Raw genomic sequence first — 14647 nt, forward strand, 5'->3', positions numbered from 1 at the left:
GAACCCATCGAGTAAATTCAACCAAAAGACACCAATGGAAAATGGTTGCTAGAGATGGCAGCGGTGGTGGAGAATGGCGGATCTGGTTGGACTGCTGCAACTGTTGCTTCCATTTGGGTTCTAATCATTATGAATGGTAGTCTAAAGCTTTAAAATTAGTTAGAAGGGGGTGAAAATAAATATAGAAAAAAAAGAAAAAGAAAAATGAATTTCTTAAAACTATAAAATGGCATTGAAGAATTTCAAATTTACAACACTTGTGGGCAAGTGATCTTTTCACTGATTCCGTCCAAGATACTTTGACAGAAGTTACTTAAAGGGGGTGTTGGTTATTTAGCCAAACCTCAGGGTTTCTTTGGTAGTTTGGTAAAAACTGAAGGGAGGTATATGTAATTAACCGGTTGAAAGAAACACCCCAGCATTTTCGGGTCTCCCTCCCTCAATCTGTTATCTTACCAAGTCTTGCAGCAAAATCCGCATATATCAGCAGACTAGTTCAGTTGAGATCAATGTTGCCATTTGTGGCTTCTGTCTTCCTTCCTTTGAACACCAGCACTAACACTCCTTTTATCTTATCTAAGCAGAGCAATTCCTTTCTTCTTTTTTTTTTTATTTTTTTTGCCATCTCTTTTGGCTCAGCCCACCTCCAATATTTTTTTTACATGAATACTCTTTATTTTTGTCACACATTTCTTTGAGATGAGATGACCCTCAAAGGTGGCACCAGCCAAGCCTGCGCTGCCTGCAAGTATCAGAGGAGGAGGTGCACGGCTGACTGCCCACTCGCGCCATACTTCCCGGCTGATCAGCCTAAGATGTTCCAGAATGCTCACAAGCTTTTTGGCGTGAGCAACATCTTGAAGATTCTGAGAGAGCTAGACCCCAGCCAGAAGTTGGTTGCCATGAAGTCCATCATCTATCAATCAAATATACGCGATAAGTATCCTGTCCACGGATGTTTAGGAATCATACAACAATTGTGGTACCAAATTCAACTAGCCGAGGAGGAACTTCAAGCTATTCATGCACAATTGGCTCTCTATCGACAACATCAGCAACAAGAGGTGTCAACTGGATTGAGTGATTCTATATCGCAATTGCACTTAGGAATGGCGCCTCCAAGCAATGCCCTGTCGCATTTTCACCAGGATGCTCCCCAAAATTATGACAATACCGTATCCGCACTGCCCATTGGATCACACCCCAATTACTCCTCCGATAGTGCCAACGCTGCCAATTACAATGCAACTTACATGGATTCCAAGGAAAACAATGCTGTAAACTCTTTATGGGTTCAACAGCCGCCCTACAACAATAGCAGTAGTAATATTAATAATAGCAATCCAATGGTTATGCAATCCCAGTTGATAAACTCGCAGCCCTTAATAATCCAACAAGATTGTGGCACACAAGATTATGATGAAATGCACCCATTCTTTGATACAATTGATGATAGACAGTCTTATATTGCTTCAAAGGAAGCATATGAGTCGAGGTAAATAAACACACTGAATCGCTATGTCATTTTATCAATCAATTTTGAGAGCATGATTCAGATTTTACAAGAAAGAACATTTCTATTTGGTCTCATCATGAGGTGTCTATGAATTTGCAGCTCTGAATCATCATTGAAGGATACAACACAATCTGTTGAGCATGTAGCTGAGAATGAGTTGAAGAGTGCTGCGGTGTGTTTCAGTCTTACCAGCGTTAATTAATACTGCAGAACACCATGGAAAGTGTGGAGTAACTGGTACCAGAGAGTAGACTTGTGACTATGGTGCCTGTATTCTGCACATGTTATTTCACACATTCACAGAGTACGTTTTGTTAAATTTGCATCATTTCTCTTTTACTTCAACTTCTTTCTTTTGAATACTTAATAGTTGTTTCTTTCATTCTGTAAACCTGCACTTTCAGAACAGAGGAGTATTTGTGTCCTCCCCTCAACTAGGAATGTGATCAACTCTCTGCAGATTAATTTGCAAATGATGAGCGAAGCCATTATTCATGACGATGTATATTTGAACTCTTGAATGGACAAAACCACCGTTCTAGTTTTAAACAACCACCCCAAATCCAAATGAATCACTTTAGTAGCTCTGATAAAGAGCTTCAATGTTTTAGTTCGTACACTATCTAGGTCTTTTCTGAATTGCAAGCGGATCTCTTTCTTTTCAACTCCTGATGGCCAAAGCAAACTTAAACACAAAAACAAACGGACGGAAAAAAGACAACAAAATACAGATTTGAGTTTCAGATAAAGGTATGAACCTTCTCAGAACCCAACGTTTATGAAAGCTAGGACATGTGATCACTGCTCTTTGTTAGTTTAGTGTTTCTTCAAGATTAATTACTGCTAAAAGCTTTCAGTTCCTATCATGAAGCCTGCACATAATAGCTGATATCGGGTAGAATGTCATCAAAATGTACTGTGAAAAATGTTGTCTAGAGCAGCAAAAACCTACCAACTACAGATAATTCTGTAATATGGCTATAGCTGACAAAGCTACTGAAAGTAACTGGACCAAAAATGTTGAAAATAACCTAAAATTCTAAGACTATTCAATTACAGTGTCAGCTAAGCCTTAATCTGAAGGGTCTTAATCCCCATACAGGATCCAAGAATCTATAACAAATCATTTTGAATTGAAAATAATCCAATTTATTAAACTTTAAGAGGTTTAGGTTGGATGATTAACCCTCTAAATTATCTTAGGAATAGAAGATTTAACTGAGATAGATTGACGTAGTCAAAGAATACCAGTAACACAAATTAAGAATGGGTAAATAGGGAAGATCATAGTATGGTTTAAAGTATTATGGGGAACTTAAAATACAAGAAGGTGATTATTACCTTGGGATTACTTTTGTGTAAGGTAGTTGCTATTCATTAAACCTGCATCTCACGCTTGAGGTCAATCAAATGATGACCCTTACCTAAATAAACACTCAAAAAGCACTAGATTTTAACTTGCCCCAGCTACCAAGTCCTTGAAGGAGAGCAGCACTCACAAGTAGAGATTAATAGGTCGGTCATTCTTCACTGTTCCAATTATTTCTTTCCTCTGTTTCTTTCTTCTAGAATTACATTTTAAATTGCTGAATATATCAGGTTCACCTACTGTTGTGAAGTAAAATATTTGAAGGTTTACTGATCCACTTAGCATCCTCCTGTTACACATACTTTGTTGGCTGTTTGATAATTTAAAAAGTACATTAAAATCCCTGCCAGTGATTAAAAGTGCAGCCAGCGAATGCATTTGATCTGAGTTTGCATTGCAAAAGAAAACCCGAAAAGAAGTTTCTCATGATAGTTCTTAGAAGTTATGAGCTTGGTGGATTAAAACTGTTTCCTTCTTTTACAATGTCATTTAATTTGTTTTCTAGAAGGGGAGGGGATTGGGGTAACAGAAGTGAGAAGAGAGTATGGACATGGTGAGAATCAAACTATTGCTCTGAGATGATGATACAAGACGGTTTTCTGAGTTAGTTACTTTTATGCTTTCTCTTAAGAATCTGAACATTTACACTAGTAACAGCCAAATGACTTCAAATCAAGAAAACTAGACCATGGTGTAATGCAACTTTTATTACTTCCCCCAGCATGAAATGTCTTTTCTATTCTTTTATCTCCGATGTACTTCACTTTCTCCAGTCAATTCATAGACCAAAAATAAAACAAAAAATACTTGGAACAAAATAACTTCTCAATATTCAGATTCTACAAGTAGCTATTTAACTTTTACTTTTTGTGAAGATCATACTTGTTTAGTTCATCTCAAGTGATTAATACATTTCATTTTCCTACAAGTATTTCATTATTAAACTTTTATATTTTGTTACTGATAAAATGTGTATAAACACATAAATATACATTAGATTAGCTTTGTCCCCAATGAAAAAATATCTTTGCTCCCCCTGCCCATGCTCATACTGTTTTTAGCAAAACATTCAGCTTAGAGCAGTAATGAGGTGTATGGGCAGAAAAGCATCACTAATGGAGTTGACGTCTTGCTATTGGTAGCTTCAGAGAATAAGGAATTTCAAACTTAAAATATTACTTATTGTTTATGAAATGATGATGATGCAAAGTCTAGGACAGTATCAAATTTCTTTAGGAAAATGAGAAGACAGAGTATGTGCCAATTCCTAGTTTCTTCAAGCTATTAAAATAATGCAAGGCAAGTAATAATTTCTTATCTGTATAAAACGGGCTAAATTGTATTACAGCTTTGTCAGATCAGTTGTCACACACTCACTGTGTATTTGGCTTATAGAAGCCTGGTATTGTATGAACCACAATGAGGGCACTTGTGATACTGCCAGTGGAAGGAAGCATTTCCTTTCCTTTCACAGTCATTGCATAGAATAACCTGTGAATCATAACAAATTTCAATATCAGGACTTACTAACGTGGCAACGTTTGGATGATAAACTAGCATCTTGAATAAGATAATAGATGATCAACCTGAATTCGACTTGAATACTCCTGCGGAACTTGCTCTTCAGCTAATAGTGCGTCTAACATTCCAAAATACACCTGAATGCAAACAAATAAACGTTGTTTCCTGATTCTTCACTTGTAATTCATTTAAATAAAAGTCATAGGTTGATCATTCTGGTGCTTAAGGCTGGCATACAAGGGCTGTGATACCTGACAGTCAATCACTTCCAAATTATTAACTAACAGTGACCTAAAGATGCATAAGAGAAGAGACACTCGGAAGGTAAAATATTCACCTAATGTAGATTGGAGATGGAACAAGCAGATTGGTAAGTGTTCCAAAGCGTAGGAAATACTGACGCTCTACCACAAGGTATTGTATATTGGTCAACAGTTGCTGTAAAGCAATGTCCACTGAAGGACATTTAGTAGCATATCAATAAGAAATTTCAATCATCATGATGTTAAAACATGAAACTCTTGTATGCTTACTGAATTACACCTAATTATCATGACAACACATCAGGTTTGTCATAAACCTAAAAGCAGGTAAATGGAAGATGTGGTAACCAATGACTTAATCACAAATGCAAACCCATACTCCTAAAGTGGCATTACCTTGTGAAGAGCATCAAAGTAACACTAGATGTTTTCGAAACAGAAGGTAGGAAAATGTTATTAAGCCTATTACTGTTACTTAAATCGACCATAATTGGATGCTAGTATGCTAAATCCTCCAACTCAATGGAAACTAATTAAGTTATATACTTCACAGAATGTGACACATCTATTATCCTGTATGCATCAGTACGGGTTTACTCGAAAATCAGGACTGTGCTATGCCTTTAAGATTTGTTGCTTTGTAATGGGTTAGATAAAAACTCGAGGTTTTCATTAAACAAGGGTACCACTTATGAAGCGTTCTAGTAGAGATCAACTTTTGGTTGAAAGACAACATTGGTCCTCTTATCCATCTTGGATTCTAGAACTGTTAAAGCATTATTAGAATATATCCAGGTCAACAGGACAAGATCAGTGTCATTTAGTGTAACAAGTCTACCATGTAAAGTAACCTATATGAATGCACCTGCATGTAGTAGAATTTGACACAACATGCCGAAAAGGACCATATATACTCTCCAAAATGGATTTCCTAATAAGCACCAGAGCTAAAGGAAACTGCATTAGCAGAAGTAATACATGGAAATAACTACTAACCTGCATGTCCCCAAGTGACTTGCTACAAATTGGGCAGGTATAATGAGTATATGTGTATTCCTTGATTCAACAGAAAAAGCGTCTCAGCAGTGAAGAATCTTTAATTGATCTTTAGAGAATTCTGTACATGAGACAGATACCTGAAAACATACTGAGTGCATTAAATGACCACATGGAAGTGCCTTGACTGGAGAGCTTGAGGTAAAAATGTATTCATGGCAGATTGGGCAGTTGTCCTCAAAGCACTTCTCTCTGCAGATATGCACGGAAAGAGACCGTGACATGCAAGCATTACAATTCATACAATGGAAGTAATCAATACCCAATCCCTTCCCAACTCGGCACAGATTGCAATAAGGGCAGTGATAAATTTTCCTGTCCGAATCTGTAAAAGTCAGTATTGATTACAAACAAGACATAAACAAAACAAAAAAAAAAAAAGATATGTAATAATGATCCACGATCACAAGATCTGATATCAGCTAAGAATAAGAGAGGGTGCATCTTCAAACTACTCATCAAATGGCATCAATGTGTTGTCCTAAAATTACAAATCTTAGAAACTCTAAATTCCAAACCTTAGTTACTCCATAATTGTATTGGTTTGTAAATTTAACCAACAAGAAACTAAAATTTCCATGAAATCAAAATCGATAGAATAAAGAACAAAATGCTTCAAGATCCATTCTAATATGGTGCAAGTTTATCCTATGACATTTACAAGTGATTAGCTATCAAAGCCATGGTACGGTAATATAGATATCTATCAAAAATCATAGGTAGGTGATAAATCAGGAAAAAGGAAAGGAAACAGAAAGCAAGAGTGTTGTAGAAAAAGATAGAAGGAACAAGGTAAAAATCATCAAGAGGCAATGAATCTCACAAATTCAATAACCCATAATTCAGCTCTAACAAAGTCAAGGAATAAATCAAGATGAAAAGAATCGGGTATAAAAACGCCGAGGCTATGATGATCACGACAAAGTTCCATACATGCTCCATCCATTGACTACGCTTCTCATGAGTGAGACATTCATGTAATGTGACAAGAAACATAAATTAAAGAACCTACTAAAATGACACAAGTTAGTAACTTGAGTCTAACAAAATAAATATAATTTTAATATGTATAAATTCCAGGAAAATGTTGAATGTTACTTATAGCATATAAACTACAATAGCAAAGTAAATCAGTACCAATTTTAGTTTGCATTGCCCCCAAAATGTTACTAACGACTGACAAGCCAAAACCAAGTTGCTAATAGCTGAAGCACTTGGAAATATAGGCAAAACCTATTGAAATTCAATTTATTAAAAAAATATTTAAAATAACAAATAATTCATGGAGAATTACTTCAGTTAGAACATATAATTCCTTGTCCCAGTGTATTGTTTACAAGTATGATGTACTTTCACCTTCCCCCTGGCCCCTACCATACAAAAGATTTGAAAAGAATAGATAGTATATACAGAAGTAGATGCTAACATGCACATAAAAGAGCATGCTGGATAAAAGATTGTATGAACTTTTTGGACCCAATTGGTAAATTACAATAAGAAAAAATGATATCATTTTAATACTTGCATCAGAAAAAATAGTGAAAATGAGAGGAAAAAGACTGAGTGATTTCAAGTTAAGCCAATCTGGAAGGTACTGGATAACTGTTGGCCCAACTCTGCAATTGACAATCAAAACACAACGCGTGACTGTAGTCATTCACAACTAACAATGTGGTACTTTTTCTATGATCTTATCTACTAGAAGCACGTCATTCTGATTATCTCACCTTTCATCATCAAATAGTTTGCAAACTGGGCAATAGTATTTTGCCATTGGAAAATTATTGCAAGCATTGTTTGAGCATTTTGGGCCAACTGGTTGAATTACCAAGCATTTCATGCACATCATTTTTGTAATAGCTTTTCTGCACGCATGACATAGAAAGAGTAAATAAATACAGTAAGAAAAACCAATAATGAAGAAGTACAAATATATAAATAAACAATTCAAACCTTTCCATAGAATGATCCGTGAACTCGTCATGACATTTTATGCATGTAAACAGTTTGCTGCAACATGCAGCAAGAAGTTTACAGTTGCGTTTGTAGTGCTTGCAGCCGAAAATTTCATTGAGAGAATCCTGATAAGATGGATACTGGCCAAAATCTTCTTCTCTATCATTAGCCGCAGCACTCAACGTGTTCGAATTCTGTTGTGTTACAATCCAACGGCTTGAAACACACAATGCAAGCTCAGTCAATTGTGATATCAACAAGCAGAATAATTCCAATTATCAAGAAGAAGAAGAAATTTTAGCATGCTTTCAAGAAAAGTTTTTAGCCTATAGTAACAACTTTCCAGGATATAGCAACTTAAGCTTAAATAGTTCAGCTGATTGGCTACTTTCAACACGTGTAAACATCAAATCTAAATGGAAAACAAATGTTGTACCTTGATGGTACCACGTATACTTAGGTCATGCCATTTAATTTGAAGATGCTACTTAGTTCCAACTTCAAGGAAATCAAAACCTGTTCCTTTGATGAACGACAAAGTTTGTTTTGACCTAAGTGAAATCAATCTTGCAAGAGCTTTCGTATTTGATAGCTTGGATATCCCATTTACCCTACAGGATGCGGCTTTTCTAGTTTAAAATTTAGCAGATGCCACATGATTCATGGAACCGAGGACTGAATCCGATTGCAGAAATTACATTGAAATGTTGTAATCTTGTACAATATTCAGGGGCCTAAACATGCTAGAGTACATGTGCATAATAAACTTGAGACCTATCTAATTCTATAATCATTTCTTATCACATGCACAATCACAAATAGGATATAGATACGTGTTGACCTAACTTTTGATGTCCCATAATTCCCTCAAGAACAGTTGATCAGAGAAAACAGGATAACTTTCACATGATTACCTCATTATCAGGCTCTGGATGATATGTGATTTCTTCTGAGAATCCAATGTAGGATCACGGGACACTCTTCTTATTGCAGTTTCCAGCTCCTTTTGATTTAATTCCAGTGGATGCTCATCATGGCACGCCTGAATGTTTTGTCCAGCTTTATCAGCTTGATCATCAACAATTTGCTGATCAGTTTTCTTATCAAGTTCTTCACCACAGTTGACTAGATCTTCATATTTATCATTGTTTTGACCACCTTTGAAATCTTTTGAATATGGACATATATACCCAGAATGCTCAGCATTGTTATCAGAAACTTCTTTTCCTGAAAGTTTGCTTTCTCTGCATGTTTGTTCCCCCAGATACACTGAGACAACTTCCAGAGGGTTAGCAGCCAAGGAAGGAGGAAAAGAGGATTCTTCTTCATCCTTAGCAACACAATAATCTTTCATATCTTCCCACCATTCTCCTAACCATTGTTCAAAATTGGTATTTTTTGTAGCCCTACGCCACAGAGAAATCAGGGCATGTTGTTCATCTTGGGTTAAAGCTGACATCAACCAGGGTATCATTTCTTGTAGAGTTTCAGCTCTAGTTCTGCCAAGCATACACCCTAACATCTTTTCTTGTTCCTCAGTGGAAAAGTATTCTCCAAATAAAGGCCAAAGTTGAATTTCTTCACGATGAATATGCCCCGAGATTATTTTCTGCATAGACAGGCAAGTCTCATGGAGCTTCAAACACATCTGTCGATATTGTAGACTTCCCTCACCCGGTTTGTCTAGATCATCATGCAGGGTGGCAATGTCATTTAGCAGAGATGAAACTTTGGCGAAGTTTTCCTCCTCCAATTTATGGTCAATGGTGTAAGACTGGGTAATGTTTTTGAGTTTCCCCTTTGATTCTAGAGCCGGAAAGACAACCTCATCCTCTGAAGCACTGTGAATGTCATACAGAAACTTTAGAAGTTCAAAATGTCTACGTAAATCAGGGATAAACTGAAAGCTTTTGGCCATGTTAGCTGAAAGAAAGACAATGTAGTCCAGATCTCTTATGAGAGCTTTGTGAAAGCACACAAAATGATCCATTGGTCTTGATTCTAGAGCCAAAACTTTTTTGGCAATGCCATTCTCAGCAGGATGTCTCACAACAGAAAGAATATTGCTCCACATTTGAGGGGAGAATTTATGAAGAGTCATTCCACCAGATTCAGGCTTCTCATTGGTTTTGGAATGAGAAGATGAGGGGTTGCAGACCATCTTGTTATCTTTTACAGCAGGGCTCGGCTCAGATTCTAGGGTGTTAAATATAGTGCAGGCTTGTATATCAAACTTTAAATTAGCAAACCCAACATCCTCCCCAATTCGATCAGATGTGAAATAGATTCCTCTGATAAAATTTTCTTGCAGATCTTTTGCAAACCTTTCCATGGATATTTTACCTAAATAACCCATGCGAACCCAACTATGCAACAGAATTAAAATTGGCTTGTTGCCTAAAGGGCATGCATCTGTCATGGCGTCCAGCATGGTCTTGAACTGCTCATCCAATAAAGTAGCAGAAAACCAAAGAACAGTGCATTTTAACAACCCAAGAGGCATAGTTTTGAGACCTGCATATAACAGCCACAGCAGCATATTATGGCTGCACTTCTTGCCAATAGAAGAATATACCTGTATGTGACTAAAAACAAGAGTTAAATTCATAAAGGAGGAAACGTATTTCTTACAAACAAAAGCAGGCAGAAGTTTATTGGTTGTCCAAAAAGATATGGTTTAGTACAGTATCTGATGCCCTAATCTGCCAGTGCTAGAAATAAGTGGAGAAGATGAATATTATTTTCCAAGATTTTTTTTCCTCCATCTTCAGGCTTTTACATTAGAGGAACTGACACAACATCATACCTCTGTTTCTATATGTGTCAGGTTTTTGCTAATTCCTCTCACAAGCAACTCCACTTCCCTGCAAAGGCCCTTCAGGAAATTGCTTGGTTGCGCTCCATCTTGAAGCACTCCGTACAGCAAGAATTGAAGCCTTTCGACTTGACCTTTCTCCACAAGTCGTGTGCAAGATAATGGTAGGACATTCTTGGAAAGGTCATTTACCAGGGGAAAAAATATTTGATCCAATGCGTTGCTGCAGATTAAACTCTAGTATTAGAAAAATATCTGGTCATTGAAGATTAAAAGGTATTTCTGAACATGCGTCAAACCTTCAGCAAACAATTTTAGTTTTGTCACAATGCAAAAGAATATTTTCATCTCATTGTTCTTCATGAAAAGTTTCAGCAACTAAAAAGGCCTCTGAGGTAAATGGGCATTTCAGCATAACTTCAATTCAGAAAGAATATATACTGCATGTGACAGTTACTACAGCTTCTCACGCTGCTGAGTAGAATATTTGAAGCAAAGGACTGACATACTTTTGGAACAGCCAACAACATCCAAACTTAAGCTTATCTTCTTGGTCTAATTGATTTAAAGAAGATATAACAATAACTTGGAGACCACTCCTGATTGAGCAGAATTGCTTATTGGGAACTATCAATTAATATGGAGGTTACCTGTAGGAGATAAGGACATCTAAAAGGAATTGTAGCTGAACTACTATGGAAGACAAGTTTGACATGTTGTTCAAGCTTCTTATTTGGTATAACTCATCCAGAACTTTCCTGAAATCTCTTGCAAGAGCAGTATTCCAAATGTAAATGCCATCAAGTGGGTTTGGTCCTATAGATGTGTAAATGGAACAGAGCTTTGATTTTTCTTCTTCACCAAAATCAAATGTATTTGGATGTATCTTGAGTATCTCCATGGAGCTAACGTGTCCACTGTAAAATTGAGCTCCTTGTCCATAGACATTGCAGGCTCCAGGAGGAGAAGGTTTCTTATTATTAAGCCAAGAGATGACCACCTTTAAGATGGAAATCAATACATCAAGTTGGGATTATAGACTATGATCTTGAAGCTAAATGTTATTGTCTACCTCTTCAAGCACTTCTTCCTTGGATACAACAATCTTCATGCAATCCAGAAGGTCTAGTTTCTCATCTGGAGGAAGAGAACAAGCCATCCACGGCAGAAAATCTTCCAATAAAGCAATAGGAACACTGCAGATATACTGCCAAACAAGCTTAGCCTGTTCTTCAGAAGAGAATTGTCCTATCACCAAAGGAAAAACCTGCAACCATTATGCGGCTAATTCAGTGTAGTTAAACTGCAGCTGCAAGAAACCAAGGAACTGAGATATTTGACTGTAATAAGACTAATTTACTGATAAGTTGATTAGTCAATAACTTTCTGGGGGCTAAAAGCACCTTCAAATTAAAACTATTATTAAACTTCATCTAGTAGAGTAAAACAAGCGAAATAACACTCTGCAGAGGCCATCTATTCCTGCAACCCACAACTCAAACACTCTACCTTAGCTTTCATTTCATTTGTCTGAATATATAAGAATATTAAGCTGGATGTAGTTTAGCATAGATAAAGACAGCAGATCATGTTAAGATTTCTTTATGTTGGTTAAAATCAAGCATCGGCTCAGCTAAAAAGGGGTGAAGATGGTGTTTAAGTCTCATCAGTCACCCAGATATTGCATAATTCTCACATATCACTTCCTCCTGGTTTTCTTTAAAATTATGCACATACAAGTCAGTGCATTCGAAAATTGTTTAAATACCTTTCAGAGACAATATCATCATAACTCCAATGCAATATAAAATAATCTTCATCTCACCAATTATGTACTCCTTTAATTTTCATTTATACTAGAGAACATGTTTTAATTACTGTTTAATTTTGATGGTCTTTCCTATTTTATGGCTTACTTGATAAAGTTGTGTGCTCTCATATATGTTTTCAGATACAGCTAGGTTGCATCATGTCGAGTATCCCACAAAGTTCTGCATGAAGTGGACCATTAGCAACTTGTAATGGGGTTTATCTTAGCCAAAGATAGCCTAAATTTTCTATTTTATCTCAGCTATGGATCTCAAGGAGCATGGGGAGAGAGTAGTGAAACATATGTTCTTCTTTTTTTCTTGTTTCAAGTCCTAACTGAGTTTGGAGCTCTCTTTGATGGGAGACAACAAAGAGAATGTCTCGTTATCCTTCTTAAATCTAGCCATGCTGAAGAAATTTCGTATGACCTTGCCAATCTTTTGGTTAGAATGGTATCGATTGCGAGTCATTTTGCGTGACTATGCTTATGGTTTAATAATTTCCAGAAATTCAAAATGTAGGAGTATCATAGTGGAAGGAAAGGAAGAGAAAAAGGAAAGAGCAAGGAGAAACAGAATCCAGTTGATCAAAGCATAAAAATCAGAGAAGTAACAACATGTAAATTGGAAGTATACAAAGGAGAAGTAGTCAATACCAATTTTTCTTCCTTCAGCATATGCTCGCAGATAGCGGACTTTATAGAGCTGATGGAGAAGATGAGTTTTTGAAACAGATGGGTAAAATCTTCACACTCTTTTCTTAAAAGATCCAAGCACTGGACTGCGGAGCAGAAGTCATCATTGATGCACTTATGTTCTAATGCAGATGTAGTCACCACGTTCTTTACTTTGCTATTTAGAGCTGGAAATACAATCTGCCAAAAATTCCAGATAAAAATTTCCACAATAATTGATGAACTCAACGTTTAACAAATTTATTTCTTGCATGATAAGGAAAAAGAATAGAAAAAGATCAAGTTGATCAGGAGAATCTCACCAGATTAGTGCTAATAAAGTAAAAGAAAGGGAAATGTACTCGTTATTTGATACTTGCTGTGTCTAGCTCAATATATTTCCAGTCAAAATTGTGTTCAGCTTCTCAGTAAGACAATACATTTCAGGACATATCTAAAATGTTTTGGTAAATTTTCTTCCAATATTTCACAAGTGAGTAAAACACTGAAATAGTCTAAATCCTCTGGGGAAACTTTGGTGCCTCAGTAAGTTTGGTACATAGACTACGCCAATCATTCTATTACCAGGTTAAGGAATTGAAGTTCGTTCGGCGAGTATTGTCATAGAAGCCAGTTTCGAGGACTCTTGAGGGAAGTCTTAAGCAAACCCTGCATCTTAATTGCCAATGACGTGAGAATTTCTGCCTAATGACCTGATGGCATTTCTATAAAATAACAGGGAAGGAGCTGAAGCAACTTGATTGGCATTTTTGATAGTACATCAAATTGCCCTTCCTGGGATCCTAAACATTATTGATTCTCCATCACCGAAAACTAAAGTTTTAATCATTACAGCTACTACCAAAATCAAGCATAGTCACCACATTTTCACCTCAATCCTGTCTAAAGAACCAAAACCTTGTGCTACAATCACATTCGACATTCTTATGAAGTAATGATACAACAACCAAAAAGGGAAAACAACACACACCATTTGTTCAATGACAACAAATCCCAGAATATAATTTTGCTCAATAAAAAGAAACGAGAAAAGAAATTAATAGAAACACCTCCTCAGTCCTCACCTCATCTTCCGCTGCAGCGTGGTACTTATAAACAAGCTTAAAGAAGTCAAACCTCCGGCCAAGATCATCCACAAACTGGCGATCAGGGGACCCAGTGTCAGCCACCTCCAGGGCGGAGCGGTGGAGCTGCTCAAGCTCCCTGACAAAAGCCTTGTGAGAAAGAACAAAGAAAAGAATAGGTGCATCAACCAGTTTCGCACCATCCAGGCAAGGTAATAAGGCCTCTGTTACTGTTATTGCATCCTCCTCCCCATCCTCCTTTTCGGGTTCTTCGCCGGCCATTGACTAAAACAGCTCCACCTCCAGAGCCACCACCTATCATTAATGGCGAAAGGGGCCAAAGGGGAAGCTCAATCATCAAAGTTCGAGTTACTTATACTATTTGATTGATTGATTGATTGATGCCACTGTCTTTCTTTGCCTGTTGGTTCGAGGGAGGCCTGTTTCTTGCCACTTCAATGTTCAAACTTCAACCTTTTTTAATGCTCTGTTCAAACAACTACAAATCTAATAGTAATGGAATTTGCAGATTAAAAAATAACTTATATAATAAATATTAATGTATTATGATTTATGACAAACTA

The 14647-nt window shown here is 36.7% G+C and overlaps 2 protein-coding genes across 2 annotated transcripts; one reads left to right on the plus strand and one right to left on the minus strand.

Annotated features, from left to right (window-relative positions):
- Window positions 1-215: 215 nt before the first annotated feature.
- On the plus strand, window positions 216-1719 carry LOC113767352 (LOB domain-containing protein 27). The gene is made up of 2 exons (XM_027311411.1): window positions 216-1495; window positions 1616-1719. The coding sequence occupies exons 1-2, from the start codon at window positions 705-707 to the stop codon at window positions 1716-1718; spliced, it is 894 nt and encodes a 297-aa protein (XP_027167212.1). The 5' UTR covers window positions 216-704; the 3' UTR covers window position 1719.
- On the minus strand, window positions 1219-14457 carry LOC113767351 (zinc finger protein BRUTUS-like At1g74770). Its single transcript, XM_027311410.1, has 13 exons — window positions 14064-14457; window positions 12961-13179; window positions 11569-11763; window positions 11147-11496; window positions 10488-10719; window positions 8596-10256; window positions 7679-7897; window positions 7453-7590; window positions 5806-6040; window positions 5666-5725; window positions 4472-4543; window positions 4263-4376; window positions 1219-1306 (listed from the first exon to the last, which is right to left on the minus strand). Exons 1-12 carry the CDS (start codon window positions 14343-14345, stop codon window positions 4275-4277), a joined length of 3765 nt encoding a protein of 1254 aa, XP_027167211.1. The 5' UTR covers window positions 14346-14457; the 3' UTR covers window positions 1219-1306; window positions 4263-4274.
- Window positions 14458-14647: the final 190 nt, after the last annotated feature.

The sequence above is a fragment of the Coffea eugenioides genome, chromosome 4, assembly GCF_003713205.1.
Source record: "Coffea eugenioides isolate CCC68of chromosome 4, Ceug_1.0, whole genome shotgun sequence".
In the NCBI taxonomy this organism is placed as follows: domain Eukaryota; kingdom Viridiplantae; phylum Streptophyta; class Magnoliopsida; order Gentianales; family Rubiaceae; genus Coffea; species Coffea eugenioides.